The 18,682-nt window shown below is 42.1% G+C and overlaps 1 protein-coding gene across 2 annotated transcripts in view; it reads right to left on the bottom strand.

Moving 5' to 3' along the window:
- Positions 1-18,682, bottom strand: part of LOC134528181 (putative protein kinase C delta type homolog) — a 152,110-nt gene that overhangs the window by 77,415 nt on the left and 56,013 nt on the right. For both annotated transcript variants that reach the window (XM_063361569.1, XM_063361570.1), the window contains exon 6: positions 13,501-13,630. In XM_063361569.1, the coding sequence (XP_063217639.1) occupies positions 13,501-13,630 (130 nt within the window). The remainder of the gene's footprint in view (positions 1-13,500; positions 13,631-18,682) is intronic.

The following is an 18,682-nucleotide window of genomic DNA, read 5'->3' as shown; positions in this document are numbered from 1 at the left end:
TAATATATAATTTACAAATGATTATTCCCTCCAAATAAATTCACTCGTGCAACATTCATCACTTAAACTAATTATTCATGCCAGCTAACAAATTGCATTAATATTATAAATGATGACATTTTTCAATCACAACTGTTTGTAATACGTTGACGACAGCAAACCTTTTTCTTATATACATGCACGTAAATATTTTTAATTATTTATAAATCATTTTAAAAGTTTATCTTACTTATTCGATATTTTAATCAACTTTAATTGCATTTAAGTTTGTTTAAATATTCATTTATTACTTAAATGTAACATCTCTTTGCTGGTTGAATATTCTGTGATGACATGCTGTTATTTATGTTATTCAGTGTTTATGTGAGAGGATGAAAAGAAACATATCACAAATTCTGATTAGGTGACGCCACCACTCGCTGTGGAAGTAATGGAAAATAAACCATTACCTTACCACAGAGGTGCACGTTCATTGAAAACCCAGTACAGCTCAGCAAGATGGCAACAAAAATGTTACCAGCAATTAAGTGCCGAAACCAAAATAAGTCTGGCAGTTGAGCAAAAAACAGGAGACTTTATTTTGAGTGAATAGAAATAAAGTATGGTGCAAATTGATTGAGCAGTCTGCTGTTGGCTCAGGAATAATATAACAATTACAAAGGCCAACAAAAAAAAAAAAATTTTGGTGGCTAGGATTTTGAAACTGATTTTAGCTATATTTTGGGCGCTGAATCTAAATATGAAATTATTTTTTTTTTCTATCAGCTCTACGTTTTGAGATAAGTGTGAAAAAAAAAAGTAAAACCGCTTGCTTTACTCAAGCCACTTCGTCACAGGGATCAACAATTACTCAACGTTTCAACCAGGATGAGTTAAATGACCTCGTCAGAGATCTTAATATGTCAAAATAAGCTTTAGAATTACTGGCTTCAAGGTTGAAGGAAAAAATATTTACTGGTACAAGGAGTAGTATATAATAGGGGCTCCGGAAACAGGCGCCAGGCGGTGGAGCCGGGAGCCGGTGTCCGCCATCTTGGATTCTGACGTCACGGCGGCCATCTTGGATTGTGACGTCACGGTAACCATCTTGGATAAGCGTAACGGGACACATCGTAACGGGACATACCGTAACGGGACAAGTAGATCACGACGGCCATTTTGGATCCGCCATCTTGGATCCGCCATTTTGGATGACGTCATTGTGTGTTCTAGAAAATTCCGATGATGTGTTTTCCGCCATTTTGAATTATGACGTCACCGTTGCAATTTTCGTTACGGCCGACATCTTTAACTTTTTTATTTATTATCCGATTTTAACGAATTTTTTTTTAAAATTTATAAAAAAAATTCACTTAATAAAATTTTAATAAAAAATATTTAAAAATCATACATTAACGACACGGAGCGTGGAGTCCTCGGTTCGGACCCGGTGAGTGCAAAAAAAAATAAAAAATGGCGACCGATCCTTCCCCCGCGGTGGACGCAGGCAGAATGACCCCCACCACTTTTACCAACGCATATACGAACTTAACCCCCCCCCCCCTCCTTCCCCCCCCCCCCCGAAAATATTTTTTTTTCTCGCACACGACGCTCCGCCCCTCCCCCACCACCCTTTTTTAATTTATTATTTTTTCATCGTAATAACCTCCCCCCACCACTACTCTTGTATTTTTCCACTCCCTCCCTCACTTTACCGTCATTCCCACCCCTACCCTCCTCCTCCTCACCCCTATTCTACCTTTTAGAGTATAAATACCGGCCGCAGGACCCGGGAGCCTTCAGTTTTTGCCGTAGCTCCCAGCCTGAAGAAAAAACGATGTTTGCTTGTTGTGGGAGCGGAGCAAAGATCTTGACGGCCATCTTAGCATAAGGTAAAGTGCGCACGCTTGCGGCACTGGATAAGGAGACGGAGTTACCTTATCTACCAAAGGAGTTTCTCCTGGTCTACGCCCCTCAAGAGATAAGATACGTCTACAAGTTCCTGCAGGTGTACCTGCAGCTAGACCCAGACATCCAAGACTGTCTACCATGCACCGAGTGCGACAAGGATATGTCGTCCGTGCCCGACACGCCGCACATGAAATCGCGGTGCAAGAAGCGACGAGATGCGTGGCAGCGGCAGCAGCAGCCTAGCTCCTGAGTGCCAGGGGTCACAGCCGCGAGCATCCAGACGTCCCGGTCTCCGTCAAAGCCAGCCTCACAGCCTTGTAGTGTCAGCTCTCCGGCCTCGCAGCGCCATCCTCGCAGAGCCAGCATCTTAGTCACGTCACTCCAGCCTCGCCGTATGCGTAAATGTGAGTAAAGACAATATGACACTCTTTCTCGTCAACGTCCAGTGCCTTACGTCCCAAAAGGGACCTGTAGTGAAGCAACTGTCCGTAACGTCCGTCATTGGTGGTGACGAAGTCAAGACTAGCGAATACATCTTTAAACCGCCGTGTGACTGGACTAAGCTAGACAGATTCTCTCAACGCGAGAACCGTCGTCTAACCTATGAAGTGAACGGACTCTCGTGGAATGAAGGTGATGTGGACTATGAACAACTTACATCCGTGCTACGTGATCTCGTCGAGCCGGAAGACGACGTAGTCTACGTCCGTGGTAATGAACAGAAACGTATTGTGAGTGATTTATGTAGTGCCAATGTAATTTACCTACGTAAACAAGGCAACTGTCCTGACTTCAACAAACTGTTAAAGATGTACGGAAACCAAATTAAAAAGTGTGATAAATTTTATAATGGTTTCCACTGTGCACATTGTAATAGTCAGTTACTGAAGCTGTGGCTCTATGAGCATCCTTATTACTACAGTGATGTTTAATTTTTCTATTCCATATTGCAATTGTATATAATGTTTCCAATGTCATCGACTGATGTGAGGGGTGATGGAATTATGTAAATAAAATATATATAAACCAATGTATTTATCTGTTTTCTTTTCACCTTAATTTCGTTGTATTTTTTTTGTAAAGTCTATTAATTATACTCTTTCGGAAAAAATTAAAATATAATAATCACTATTACTGCATCCAGCAATTTTCATTCCAAACATACAATATATAAAAAAATTCTCAAGAAAAAATAAATCAGCAAATAAAAAAAAACAAGGGTATTAGTATTATAGAAATAAAACTCAAAAAATTTTTTTACAGATATATATTTTCGTTAACATATACATTTAATTATATCCATATTTTATTTGACATGTATGCATATGTGTAGATTCGTAGGTCTCTTCCTCTCTCTCCCAGCAGCCCACGCTAGTCCCGTCGTCTCTCTCCATCTCACCAGCTCCCCGCCCCACACCGAATCTCTCTCCATCTCAGCAACTGCTCACCTGCTAAATACTTAAACAGAATATTAGTCATTTAAACAAAAAGCTTGCATCGCAGCTCTCTGTGTTCGGAACGGGCTGGAGACCGACACCGCTAAACAGGCTGGTCGCGCACAAGCCCCTTGCCTCCATATGCAATATACGTCACATATGTAGTCAAGTACTTATGAACAACGTCTCTATTTAGCCGTGGCCCATTACAACGATGCAAGCCTACCAGAAAGAACTACCACATGATACAATGACACAAAGCACGTGCTTAAACTAGCATATGAACACATAGCAACGCTGAAATTGCCCAGTAACAACGATGTATCAACGCCGAAATCTTGCATGTCATCGACTGCGGAACCCAGCGGCGTAACAGTCCAACGTTGACACACAACGCCGAAATCTTGCATGCCAACGACTGTGGAACCCAGCGACGTAACAGTCCAGCGGTGACACACAACGCCGAAATCTTGCATGCCAACGACTGTGGAACCCAGCGGCGTAACAGTTCATCGGTGACACACAACGCCGAAATCTTGCATGCCAACGACTGTGGAACCCAGCGACGTAACAGTCCAGCGGTGACACACAACGCCGAAATCTTGCATGCCAACGACTGTGGAACCCAGCGACGTAACAGTCCATCGTTGACACACAACGCCGAAATCTTGCATGTCATCGACTGCGGAACCCAGCGACGTAACAGTCCAGCGGTGACACCATCGACATGACACCACCGATGTAAGGAGCCCAACGTCATGACCCCATCGATGATAGGAGCCCATCGTAGTGACCCCATCATCATGACACCATCGATGTTAGGAGCCCATCGGCTTGACACCATCGGCGTAAGGAGCCCATCGATGCATAAAAAAAACGCATTGGTGTAAAAAAAAGCATTGGTGTAAAAAAACGCATCAGTGTAAAACGCATGAGTGTAAAAAAACGCATCAGTGTAAAACGCATGAGTGTAAAACGCATCGGTGTAAAACGCATCAGTGTAAAGCGCATCAGTGTAAAACGCAAGAGTGTAAAGCGCCTCAGTGTAAAATACATCAGTGTAAAACGCATAAGTGTAAAAAAACGTATCGGTGTAAAAAAACGCATCAGTGTAAAAAAAATTCTTGCATCACAAACCAACGTAGGTGCATAAAACCACCACTTCCATCCCAACCAACCAACCAAGAAAATGTAGCACCACAAATTAACGTAGGTGCATAAACCACCACTTCCATCCCAACCAACCAACCAAAAAATGTAGCACCACAAACAACGAGGATGCAAACACCACCACTTCCATCCCAACCAACCAACCAACCAAGAGGGCGCAGCACCACAAAAACATCGTAGGTGCATAAAACCACCACTTCCATCCCAACCAACCAACGAAGAAAATGCGGCACCACAAACAACGTGAATGCATAAAACCACCACTTCCATCCCAACCAACCAACCAAAAAACGTAGCACCACAAAAACATCGTAGGTGCATAAAACCACCACTTCCATCCCAACCAACCAACCAAGAGAGCGCAGCATCGCAAACAACGAGGATGCAAATCACCACCACTTCCATCCCAACAAACCAACCAAAAAAGTAGCACCACAAACAACGAGGATGCAAAACACCACCACGGCCAACCCAACCAACCAACCAAGAGAGCGCAGCACCACAAAAACATCGTAGGTGCAAAACACCACCACTTCCAACCCAACCAACCAACCAAAAAACGCAGCACCACAAAACAACGTAGGTTAATAAAACCACCACTTCCATCCCAACCAACCAACCAAGAAAATGTAGCACCACAAAAACATCGTAGGTGCAAAACACCACCACTTCCAACCCAACCAACCAACCAAAAAACGCAGCACCACAAAACAACGCAGGTGCATAAAGCCACCACTTCCAACCCAACCAACCAACCAAAAAACGGAGCAACGCAAACAACGAGGATGCTTAAAACCAACCAACCACCATCCAACCCAACCAACCAACCAAGAGAGCACAGCACCACAAATTAACGTAGGTGCATAAAACCACCACTTCCAACCCAACCAACCAACCAAATAAGCACCACGAAACAGTGTGTAGGTGCATGAACAAAATGAATCGCACCACGAAACAGTGTGGAGTGCAAGAAATCAATGAAAAATAGCACCAGAAGACCAAAAATCTAGGTGTAAAAAAAAAAACAAAAAAAGCACCACAAAAGAGTGTGGGTGCAACAAAATTACAACGAGCGGACTCAGGAAACCAACGATGAAAAATCCATCGACGAAGGCTATGTACACCAAATCAACAGAGACATGGGTGGCTACCAAGTGGCAAACACTAGTCCCATACTCGTACATCACGGTACAGATTCCCGTCAGGGTCTTCTTCTCGGCTACTACAGCAGAAGCTTGGGACCCCGACAGAGAATCCCGCGCGAAACGTACGAGCACAGACACCAGTTTCAACATTTCATGTTATTTGTTCAGTTGCTTTTTTCGTGGAAGGAAAAAAATACCTTTTTGCATAAATACTGCGGTATGGTTAAAATAACATTAACCATTGTACCCATATGGTAATGTGTGTATACCATCATCGCATATTATGCGTTTATCATCGTGCCATGAGAGTGATATTTTATTTGAGCATTCTGTGTATAATGTCATTTGGTGCGACCGTATGGACCGGACTTGCGCGCGCTTTGTTGCGTGTTCCTCCAGGACCTCGAGGAAATCTTCAAATGTAATTTTATTTTTTATTTTTTGTATTCCTTTTGCTCTCTTTGTAATCGTTTCCCCATATCTGTATGTATATAGCTTTGCTCGGAGGCCGACAAACTCCTCCATCGTCACCCCATTGCACTCGTCCTTGAATTTGCCCACCACTTTTTTATTGGTGGGCGAGTAGCAGGGGTGACCAATGGGATACGCGCTCGTGTCAAACACGCTCATGAGCGCAGAGTCGTCGGCCAGGTCCTGGTAGAAATTGCGCGTCTTGATTTCGTAGATGAAACTGTCCGTATCCATGTACGCCAGCGAAATGTTGTCCTTATATTTCTGTTTCATCACATCATAGTGGAAATTATACATGAGCGTTTTGGACAAGTCCAGGACCGAGAACCCCGCATATATAGGGCGGTCAAGATATATTTTCTCATGTTGGAGTTTTATTAGCGATAGGTCTTCGTCCAAAATGGTTCGGTCCTGGAACACTGGCTTGGCAATAACCTTTCGGAGCCTCGCCTCGCTGCATACGAGCTCCATACGCTGGCGCTTGAATTTATTTTCCATGAGCTTGCCAAAGCAGGAGTTATTTGCCAGCTTGAAGAATTCCTTCTCGAAATCATTTGTAGCATGTTGTCTCATAATCGTATTTTTTTCAATATAGGACTTCATCCACGCACGCTGCTCAAATTGAAGTATTCTATGAATTTTCTTTATTTGCAGTCCGTGCTGGAGAGCTTGCTTCAGGTTTCTATAATGAATGATGTAATTTTCCTTATGCTCGAGAGTTGTCATTAATTTAGTTTGTCTCGAGCCGGGTGGGCACTGGCTGACGGGCAGGAACGGCAGGTCCTTATGTTCCTCGTGGAGGGCAGACGGATACTCTACATCAACTTCTAGGATGTACCCCATCCGCCCCTCGTCAGGTATCGTCATCACGTCGATATCAGCGCCCACCCACCTGAAGCTTCTGACTGGCAGCGGCAGCGACATGGCCCATCCGTAGACGTTGTTGGCCTTGCAGTGGCGCTTGACCACTTGTGCCACTCCACCCCTGATCCCAGCCAGTCGTCGAAGCACATACTCTATCTGGACGCCAGATAGGTTGGGATGGAAGTGGTGGTGTTTGCATCCTCGTTGTTTGTGGTGCTACATTTTTTGGTTGGTTGGTTGGGATGGAAGTGGTGGTTTATGCACCTACGTTAATTTGTGGTGCTACATTTTCTTGGTTGGTTGGTTGGGATGGAAGTGGTGGTTTTATGCACCTACGTTGGTTTGTGATGCAAGAATTTTTTTTACACTGATGCGTTTTTTTACACCGATACGTTTTTTTACACTCATGCGTTTTACACTGATGTGTTTTACACTGAGGCGCTTTACACTCTTGCGTTTTACACTGATGCGCTTTACACTGATGCGTTTTACACCGATGCGTTTTACACTCATGCGTTTTACACTGATGTGTTTTTTTACACTCATGCGTTTTACACTGATGCGTTTTTTACACTCATGCGTTTTACACTGATGCGTTTTTTTACACCAATGCTTTTTTTACACCAATGCGTTTTTTTTTATGCATCGATGGGCTCCTTACGCCGATGGTGTCAAGCCGATGGGCTCCTAACATCGATGGTGTCATGATGATGGGGTCACTACGATGGGCTCCTATCATCGATGGGGTCATGACGTTGGGCTCCTTACATCGGTGGTGTCATGTCGATGGTGTCACCGCTGGACTGTTACGTCGCTGGGTTCCGCAGTCGATGACATGCAAGATTTCGGCGTTGTGTGTCAACGCTGGACTGTTACGTCGCTGGGTTCCACAGTCGTTGGCATGCAAGATTTCGGCGTTGTGTGTCACCGCTGGACTGTTACGTCGCTGGGTTCCACAGTCGTTGGCATGCAAGATTTCGGCGTTGTGTGTCACCGATGGACTGTTACGCCGCTGGGTTCCACAGTCGTTGGCATGCAAGATTTCGGCGTTGTGTGTCACCGCTGGACTGTTACGTCGCTGGGTTCCACAGTCGTTGGCATGCAAGATTTCGGCGTTGTGTGTCAACGTTGGACTGTTACGCCGCTGGGTTCCGCAGTCGATGACATGCAAGATTTCGGCGTTGATACATCGTTGTTACTGGGCAATTTCAGCGTTGCTATGTGTTCATATGCTAGTTTAAGCACGTGCTTTGTGTCATTGTATCATGTGGTAGTTCTTTCTGGTAGGCTTGCATCGTTGTAATGGGCCACGGCTAAATAGAGACGTTGTTCATAAGTACTTGACTACATATGTGACGTATATTGCATATGGAGGCAAGGGGCTTGTGCGCGACCAGCCTGTTTAGCGGTGTCGGTCTCCAGCCCGTTCCGAACACAGAGAGCTGCGATGCAAGCTTTTTGTTTAAATGACTAATATTCTGTTTAAGTATTTAGCAGGTGAGCAGTTGCTGAGATGGAGAGAGATTCGGTGTGGGGCGGGGAGCTGGTGAGATGGAGAGAGACGACGGGACTAGCGTGGGCTGCTGGGAGAGAGAGGAAGAGACCTACGAATCTACACATATGCATACATGTCAAATAAAATATGGATATAATTAAATGTATATGTTAACGAAAATATATATCTGTAAAAATTTTTTTTGAGTTTTATTTCTATAATACTAATACCCCTGTTTTTTTATTTGCTGATTTATTTTTTCTTGAGAATTTTTTTTTATATTGTATGTTTGGAATGAAAATTGCTGGATGCAGTAATAGTGATTATTATATTTTAATTTTTTCCGAAAGAGTATAATTAATAGACTTTACAAAAAAAATACAACGAAATTAAGGTGAAAAGAAAACAGATAAATACATTGGTTTATATATTTTTTATTTACATAATTCCATCACCCCTCACATCAGTCGATGACATTGGAAACATTATATACAATTGCAATATGGAATAGAAAAATTAAACATCACTGTAGTAATAAGGATGCTCATAGAGCCACAGCTTCAGTAACTGACTATTACAATGTGCACAGTGGAAACCATTATAAAATTTATCACACTTTTCAATTTGGTTTCCGTACATCTTTAACAGTTTGTTGAAGTCAGGACAGTTGCCTTGTTTACGTAGGTCAATTACATTGGCACTACATAAATCACTCACAATACGTTTCTGTTCATTACCACGGACGTAGACTACGTCGTCTTCCGGCTCGACGAGATCACGTAGCACGGATGTAAGTTGTTCATAGTCCACATCACCTTCATTCCACGAGAGTCCGTTCACTTCATAGGTTAGACGACGGTTCTCGCGTTGAGAGAATCTGTCTAGCTTAGTCCAGTCACACGGCGGTTTAAAGATGTATTCGCTAGTCTTGACTTCGTCACCACCAATGACGGACGTTACGGACAGTTGCTTCACTACAGGTCCCTTTTGGGACGTAAGGCACTGGACGTTGACGAGAAAGAGTGTCATATTGTCTTTACTCACATTTACGCATACGGCGAGGCTGGAGTGACGTGACTATGATGCTGGCTCTGCGAGGATGGCGCTGCGAGGCCGGAGAGCTGACACTACAAGGCTGTGAGGCTGGCCTTGACGGAGACCGGGACGTCTGGATGCTCGCGGCTGTGACCCCTGGCACTCAGGAGCTAGGCTGCTGCTGCCGCTGCCACGCATCTCGTCGCTTCTTGCACCGCGATTTCATGTGCGGCGTGTCGGGCACGGACGACATATCCTTGTCGCACTCGGTGCATGGTAGACAGTCTTGGATGTCTGGGTCTAGCTGCAGGTACACCTGCAGGAACTTGTAGACGTATCTTATCTCTTGAGGGGCGTAGACCAGGAGAAACTCCTTTGGTAGATAAGGTAACTCCGTCTCCTTATCCAGTGCCGCAAGCGTACGCACTTTACCTTATGCTAAGATGGCCGTCAAGATCTTTGCTCCGCTCCCACAACAAGCAAACATCGTTTTTCCTTCAGGCTGGGAGCTACGGCAAAAACTGAAGGCTCCCGGGTCCTGCGGCCGGTATTTATACTCTAAAAGGTAGAATAGGGGTGAGGAGGAGGAGGGTAGGGGTGGGAATGACGGTAAAGTGAGGGAGGGAGTGGAAAAATACAAGAGTAGTGGTGGGGGGAGGTTATTACGATGAAAAAATAATAAATTAAAAAAGGGTGGTGGGGGAGGGGCGGAGCGTCGTGTGCGAGAAAAAATATATTTTCGGGGGGGGGGGAAGGAGGGGGGGGGGTAAGTTCGTATATGCGTTGGTAAAAGTGGTGGGGGTCATTCTGCCTGCGTCCACCGCGGGGGAAGGATCGGTCGCCATTTTTTATTTTTTTTTGCACTCACCGGGTCCGAACCGAGGACTCCACGCTCCGTGTCGTTAATGTATGATTTTTAAATATTTTTTATTAAAATTTTATTAAGTGAATTTTTTTATAAATTTTAAAAAAAATTTCGTTAAAATCGGATAATAAATAAAAAAGTTAAAGATGTCGGCCGTAACGAAAATTGCAACGGTGACGTCATAATTCAAAATGGCGGAAAACACATCATCGGAATTTTCTAGAACACACAATGACGTCATCCAAGATGGCGGATCCAAGATGGCGGATCCAAAATGGCCGTCGTGATCTACTTGTCCCGTTACGGTATGTCCCGTTACGATGTGTCCCGTTACGCTGTGTCCCGTTACGCTTATCCAAGATGGCCGCCGTGCCGTCACAATCCAAGATGGCCGCCGTGACTTCACAATCCAAGATGGCGGACACCGGCTCCCGGCTCCACCGCCTGGCGCCTGTTTCCGGAGCCCCTATTATATACTACTACAAGGAATTAAAATTACTTTTTATCGTACGAGAGAAAAGGATCTGCTACCATTCTTCTCTCAAGAAGAAAATATTGTATTTTGTCACGATATTAGAGCACTTCTGGAAAAAATTAGTCTTCCTGAATATTTGCGAGATGATTGGCGCCTGTTTATTTATAGCTCAAGGCGAAGCTAGAAATATGTATCTTCTACAAAATGGGAACAATTATGGTCCAATACCAATTACTCACTCGACGACAATGAAAGCTTTGGTCTTGGAGAAGATAAGGTATCGTGAACATCAATGGGTGATTTGTGTGGACATAAAAATGGTCAACTTTCTCCTCGGACAGCAAAGTGGCCGCACAAAATATCCTTGTTTTTTGTGCCTCTGGGATAGCAGAGACAAAACACACAACTGGGTGGCCTAAGAGAGAATACATGGTCGTTGGAGGAAAAACAACGTTATTAACGAACACTTAGTTGAATGAGAGAAAAACATCTTTCCTCCACTGCATATCAAACTGGGCCTTATGAAGCAGTTTGTAAAGGTTCTTGATAAGAACGGATCATACTTTGCATTTATAGGGGATAAAATGCCTCACTTGAGTAAGGAAAAAAATTAAAGCAGGAATATTTAACGGCCCAGAAATAATAAAACTCATTAAGGACTAAGCCTTCGTAAATTCCATGAATGAGGCTGAGCGCCAATACTGGACTTCATTTGTTTACAGTTGTCAGAAAATTTCTGGGCCAACGAAAAGTATAAAACTATGTTGAACTGGTAAACGATACGCTTAAAAATGTCAAATCACTTGGGTGCGACATGAGTTTACACAGCCACGTGGACCGTTTTCCTGAAAATTTAGGAGACAGCAGTGAGCAGCAAGGTGGAAGATTTCATCAAGATATTAAAATTATGGAGGACCGCTATCAAGGAAGATGGGATACGCACATGATGGCAGATTATTGCTGGAGTTTATAAAGGGACTGTTCCGAGATATATTCAAGAATTTCACGAAAAAGAAGCTTCCGAAGTGTTGAGTGACTAGTTGGTTCATCGATGACTTGGTACTATCTTTTTATATATAATAATAATATTAGTATATGCTAATAATATTTGTATAATATAATGATATTTGTATAATATAATAATATTTGTGTAATTTAATAAAAAAGTTGTTTAATTTTTAGATTTGAATCATGGATTTAACCTAAAATAATTTAAAACATACATTTCACTAAAACGTTATATCTTAGAAATTTGACCTCCTAGGAAAAAACAAATGCCATATTTAAATTCAGGGCACCAAATTCATATGAAATCAGCTCCAAATACCCCGGCACCAAAACCATTGTTGGCCTGTGTTATCTAATGAATATCAGCTCTTTGAGACATGCGAGAGTAAACAAAAAAGTGTTTAACTGTGTGATATTACGACACATTGGCTTTGATCTATCAGAGAGGATACTGTACCTCGCAATGATCTGTTTCCCCAGGGGAAGCTTCATCGGCATATTTGCTCCAACATAGCAAACCAATAGCTATATGTGGCCAAGTTCACAAACGCAGTGGCTGGTCGCAATGGTCAACAGCACGATGCCTAAGTGAAACAAGTGCGAAGCAGTGAAAAAAACAAAAAAAAAAAAAATTCTAACTGCAGCCACACGGAACATTTTCAGATCTTATAATTTATTTCGCTATAATTTGTACAAATATTGATTTTTAGAAATTGCTCAGTCCAGCATGAGCCAAACCAATGTAGCAGATGCTTCTTATTTTTCCCTACTCGGCGGCGCAAAGCAAGCGTGCTGAGACCAGGTTCTCAGTGAGAGAACGCCTCCTGCGGGGTTTGATGCATTGCAGTAGCAGGGTCTCGTGCTTTGGCGACGGACTGCGTCCAGTGGTACACTTCGGAATCAAAACGTTGGTTGTGATGAGTAAAATTGATGATTGCCATGAGAGCCATTTCGGTCTATTTTCTAGAGTTGCTACTCTTTAAAAAAATATATATTGAAAATGAAATACTGAGTGTGACAATTTTGAGTTCCTCTCATGAATTATTTTTAAGCGGTATTGCGACATTTAAAGTAGTTTACTGGTAGTTTACCCTTTGGATCGGTTGATTAGGAAAGCTCAGCTTCAATCGTGTAAATATTTGGTAGTGTTAAAATTAACGACATTTAAAATACTTAACGGCATTTTTCTGAACAAGTATTACTCAAAAATACCTCTTCCGGAATTTTATTTAGTTTTTTTAGTAAGTTTAGTTTTTTTTACTCTAGGAAATTACAACAGTTAAAAAAAATAAACGGACGATCTAAATTTTTTGTCAAATAATTAAAAACAGGTTTTTTTTGCGTAGTAACTTACTTTCAATGTATTTAAATGCAAATAAATCTACTTGTTTACCATCTACGTTTAATCAGAAATCAGTGGAATTATTATGAGGTGGCGGCGTTATGGGGTTTTGTCGGTAAACGTTTTGGTTTGGTTGGTTTGGAAGAGAAAAAACAGAGAGAGAGGCTCCAAGATGAGTTCTTGCCCCGGGTTGGAACTAGTCTAGTTACGTCCCAAGATGGGGGCGGGGAGGGGGTGAGGGGATGTTGAGGTCGGTGTCGTCGGGGAGGTTATTTGGGAGAAGGGGGAAGGGGGCTTACCGTACCTTCGCACTTGAGCCCTTGCCTGAACAAGCCGTAGAGCAGCGACCCACAGTGGTCGCAGAACGTTGGCGACATGAAGTTGTGCATCTTGAAGCGATGCGGCAGGTTTATCTTGAACCTCTCACGCAGGTACTGCAACAACACAAGCACACACACAGAGCCACTTTTTCGCCCGAACTATTTATTATTTGTTTCGTCTGAAGTGAAACTTATTCTCCCTAACAGCCGGTAGGGCAAGTCGTCGATGCGATGACGTCGTCATTGCTAGAGACCCGACAAATTCGCGGGTTCTATGACCTCCTGGATAGACTCCAATATCCTCTACACACTCGGGCAAATGCCAACAGTTCATTGACTGCTGACTTGTGAGTCGTCTCGACTGGGTGGCCTGTGATTCGGCACTTCTATGAGTGAAGGTCTCTAATTGGCCTTCAGTCCTCCAGATTAACAGTGAACCAATGACAGAAGCAGCACTAAGGTATAATTATTTTAATTTTAGCATAACACGAAATGAACCCGCGAATTTTACGGGTCTCTAGTCATTGCGTAACGGAGTAGTATATAATAGCCGGACCGAGGACTGGGTTCTGGGTGTGGAGCTGTGTGTCCGATCCGCCATATTGGATTGTGACGTCACGGCGACCATCTTGGAGGAGCGTAACGGGACACAGCGTAACGGGACAAGTTTGACCTTGACCTTTGACTCTCAAAATCGTCCAAAATTGGGCAAAATTTACCCAAAATTCCTCAAAAATCGCCAAAATTTCCATTTATGTGGAAAAAATTTCCGCCAAAAAATCTCAAAAAATTCCTCAAATTAAAAATTTCTCTTTTCGAGGGAAAAATTCCCGTTTCGAGGGAAAATTTCCCGTTTTTAGTCCTTAAAAATCCCGGCGGCTAGAAATGTCCATATGTAGGCTTAAGCATCCATGTCTACAGCCTCAGATAAGCCTCTGACGTCATCATGGAATATGCCATATTGGATGATGACGTCACCGTTGCAATTTCCGTTACGGCCGCCATCTTTAACTTTTTTATTTATTATCCGATTTTAATGAAATTTTTTTAAAAATTATAAAAAAATTCAATTGATAAAAATTTAATAAATTATTTATAAAAAAACATACTTTTACGACACGGAGTTCGGAGTCCTCGGTTCGAACCCGGTGAGGGCAAAAAAAATTAAAAATGGCGACCGATCCTTCTCCCGTGGTGACTTTTGGCAGACTGACTCCCACCACTTTTCTTAAAGCATATATATCGTCATCTAGTATGACGTCATGTCCGCCATCTTGTCTTTGATGCTGGAAGCCATCATCTTGTTATCGTCTGCTAGAGTGCGCTGACGCCATGTTAGTTGAATTCTCACCCGCTAGAGTGCAGTAATCATTTATTATTGATGTGTCACCCGCCATCTTGTCATTTGGCCGCCATCTTGGCATCATGTAATTAGTTAGCTAGGAATTAGGGAAAAATTCCAAAATTCATTAAATAAATCACTCATCATTTTACAGATTGATTCGACCAGTTTCAGTCCTTGGTTCGATACCCGATCGATGCAATAATGTTTAATTTTATGTAAAAAAATAATAATTTCAATATACCATGTTCAACATTTTTAAAGAGACTTTAAAACCTCTACTACCATCATCCTATAATCCATCAACACCACCATGTTGGAAAATTCGTAATTATATTGCTAGATATTCGGGAAAAAGTTCAGAAATCATTAAATAAATTTCCATCAATATACTGATTAATTAGATCAACTCTAAGATCCTTGGTTCGATCCCTGGCCGATACAAAACAACTTTAATTTAAAAAAATACTAAAAAAGTGTTAGGTTTGAGAAAATAAAAACACCACAAGTTCTTTTAAAAAAATTTATTACATAAATTCAATACACTACTACAAGTACAAAAAAAAACACTGACAAATTAGCAAAGCCTTTTGGATTCCTCGTTTCAAACAGTCTTCTTATTGTACGGACTAAGCCTTTTACATGACTTTAAATGTCTATCCGATCCGTTCATCACCACAGCCAGAGACGGACTGAAGTCCATATCACCAGGGTCTCACTTATATAGACTCATCAGTCGGTACAACACATGAGTCAAAACAAGAACCATGTTCATTATACTCACACTTAACTTTCTCGGAGCATTTTTTATAATGAAGATGTAAGCTATCAAGACGTGAAATTAGTTTTTTGCATTTATTGCACTGAAATTGTATTCTTTTAACATTATTAGAACAACTGCTTCTTTCATGTCTGCGAGCATTTGAGGTGATAGTAAATGATGCGTCACAGTATTTGCACTGACGCAATGTACGCTCTTCATTAGTTGAAGAGTCCATTGCTGACGATGAAACTTCGGATGATGGTGGTATCACGTCTGTTGAAATCTCCTCCAATGTTGACATCGTCGTTGCACACGGGATCTGCTCCTTCTCCGTCGTAGCTGTCGTCAAGGTTCCCGTAATCGATGGTACAACCTCCGAGTTCAACGTTAAAGACGGTAAAGATGCCATCGAGGTCTCAAGAACAGCTAATTGACACGACTTATGCACCAGAAGAAACAAACTAGGTGATCCTTACACCACCGTCGTCAGAAACAAACTGAGCGTCCTGCTGTCTAGGACTCGCTTATATACATGCACCATATGGAATAATACGCTAGTCAAATCAAGAACCATGTACAATAATACTAGAGTCAAATCTACAAATTAAAAAAGAGGATCATTTGATCGAAAAAAAAATTCGATCTCTCCAATATACGCCAGGCTCCAAGAGCTACAATTCACGTCATCAGATCCATCTAAATTTTGCTCCTATGCTTCAATTGACCATTAGCTACAAGTGCTCCAACAGCTCCATCAGTTCCAACACGTAATGTACGCAATGTACGCGCAATACATGCAATTTACACACAATAAATGTAATGATTACACAGTACACACAGGAAACTAAACGTACACACCGTACACACAGGAAACGGAACGTACACACAGTACACACAGGAAACTAAACGTACACACAGTACACACAGGAAACGGAACTTACACACAGTACACACAGAAAACGAAACGTACACACAGTACACACAGGAAACGGAACTTACACACAGTACACACAGGAAACGGAACGTACACACAGTACACACAGGAAACGGAACGTACACACAGTACACACAGGAAACGGAACTTACACACAGTACACACAGGAAACGGAACGTACACACAGTACACACAGGAAACGGAACGTACACACAGTACACACAGAAAACGAAACTTACACACAGTACACACAGGAAACGGAACGTACACACAGTACACAGGAAACGGAACGTACACACAGAAAACGGAACGTACACACAGTACACAGGAAACGGAACGTACACACAGTACACACAGGAAACGTAATGATCACACATACAGTAGCGGAAACACACACAGGCTTAGTTGGAAATCAGAATACAAGAAATAAAAACATTAAATTTTTACTTTTAATATTTTATTACTTCTCAACATTACACAAATACAAGTAAAAGAAGCCATTATTGTATGTAGCCAGCTTTCCTCAGTTCTTTGAGTATGAAGGATATTTCTTTGATGCACGGATAGTTTCCTGCACAAAGCGAGCCATGTAGAAGTCTTAGCCGGTCAACCAATATGTTTGGATCTTTCCAAGATGTATAATCAATCTGTTCTACCACCATCTTACTTGCTTGTTTATTATAAATACTTTTAATATCACAATCGTCCCAGTGATCATAATAAGCATTATCAGATTTATTTATTATAACACGACGTTTCCATCGTTTCGGTCTCAGGACATCGCCACATTCTTCGATCTTGTCAGCTCTAGGTGCTTCATCACAGTCTATGCCTTTGTCAACAGCCTCAGAGTCACTGTAACAATTACTGTAGAAGACATCCTCTTCACCCAGATTACCGTATGAATTCGCTATCGATGATGTCGAAGTGTCTTTATCGTCTTCATGCTTCCTTTTTAGGAGTCCATCATTTTTACAAAGAATGGAGGATCTACTGAATATAGGCTTGAATGTATTCTCACTATTCACGGTGTTGATACTTCCATTAGTTTCAGTCTTCCCGAAGCCATTAGCATCCTTCAATTTATGTTCTTCCTCACGATCGGGTGAGCTAATACCATCACGCTCAGGACAAGGAAAATTATTGTCATAATGCAGATCACTCTTCTTTAGTCTAGTGGATCCATCGGTGTCCTCTGTGCCGTAAGTAGTCTTGACTTTACATGTTCTACCATGTCTTTTTAAGCTGTCAATTCGTGTTAACAACCTGCTACAACGATTACAGCTTAACATGTTGCGTAGTGGGTTTCTAGCACAATCATTCTTCTCATGACGTCTAGCATTCCTTCTCATGACAAAATCCTTGCCACAGTATCTACAGCGGCTTCCTTCCGATTCAGCTATAGATAACAAACCATGATCCATGGTAGCTTCTGTGACTAATGTTAGATACAAACTGTCTGTTTTCACCAATTGGAACCATTTCTTAAATAGAGTTTTTGAAATATTTCATCAGCGAGAGTTAAGTTATCTAATGCAAAGCAAATTGATACAAGTAGTTCCGGCTGTCGTCAACAGATGGCGCCACGTGTTGCTTGCAGGTAAATAATATATATTTCATTAATGCGGAATGCGGAACGCTCACTATCGATCGCAAAGGGAGGTTGGCTTCGATAGTATCCAAGGAGAAAAAAGTTCGTCCTTCCTGCTAGTGCTTCTCAGATTTCCCACGGTCCGCCATCTTGGATTACGACATCACGGTGACCATCTTGGATGGGTGTGACCATGACCTTTGACCGAAACCGCAGGAATGATCGCAAGCACATGGATTAACCATCAAAATATTGATAAGAATAATCAGGAGCACACGGAGAAAACCATCATAATATTGGCAAGAATAATCAGGAGCACACGGAGAAAACCATCATAATATTGGCAAGAATAATCAGGAGCACACGGAGAAAACCGCCACAAGTTTTCTTTGATGTCATTAAAATACAAAAAAAATTAATAAAAAATTAAAAATAAAAACGAAAAAAAATGCAAACATTCTGCTAGCTTGTGAACTTCTCATTGTTGAGCAAAGATAGAGTTCTAGTACAAGCCAGAATGTTTGAATTTTTTTTCG

The sequence above is a fragment of the Bacillus rossius genome, chromosome 1, assembly GCF_032445375.1.
Source record: "Bacillus rossius redtenbacheri isolate Brsri chromosome 1, Brsri_v3, whole genome shotgun sequence".
Classification (NCBI taxonomy): Eukaryota; Metazoa; Arthropoda; class Insecta; order Phasmatodea; family Bacillidae; genus Bacillus; species Bacillus rossius.
This window is presented reverse-complemented; position numbering and strand designations above follow the sequence as displayed.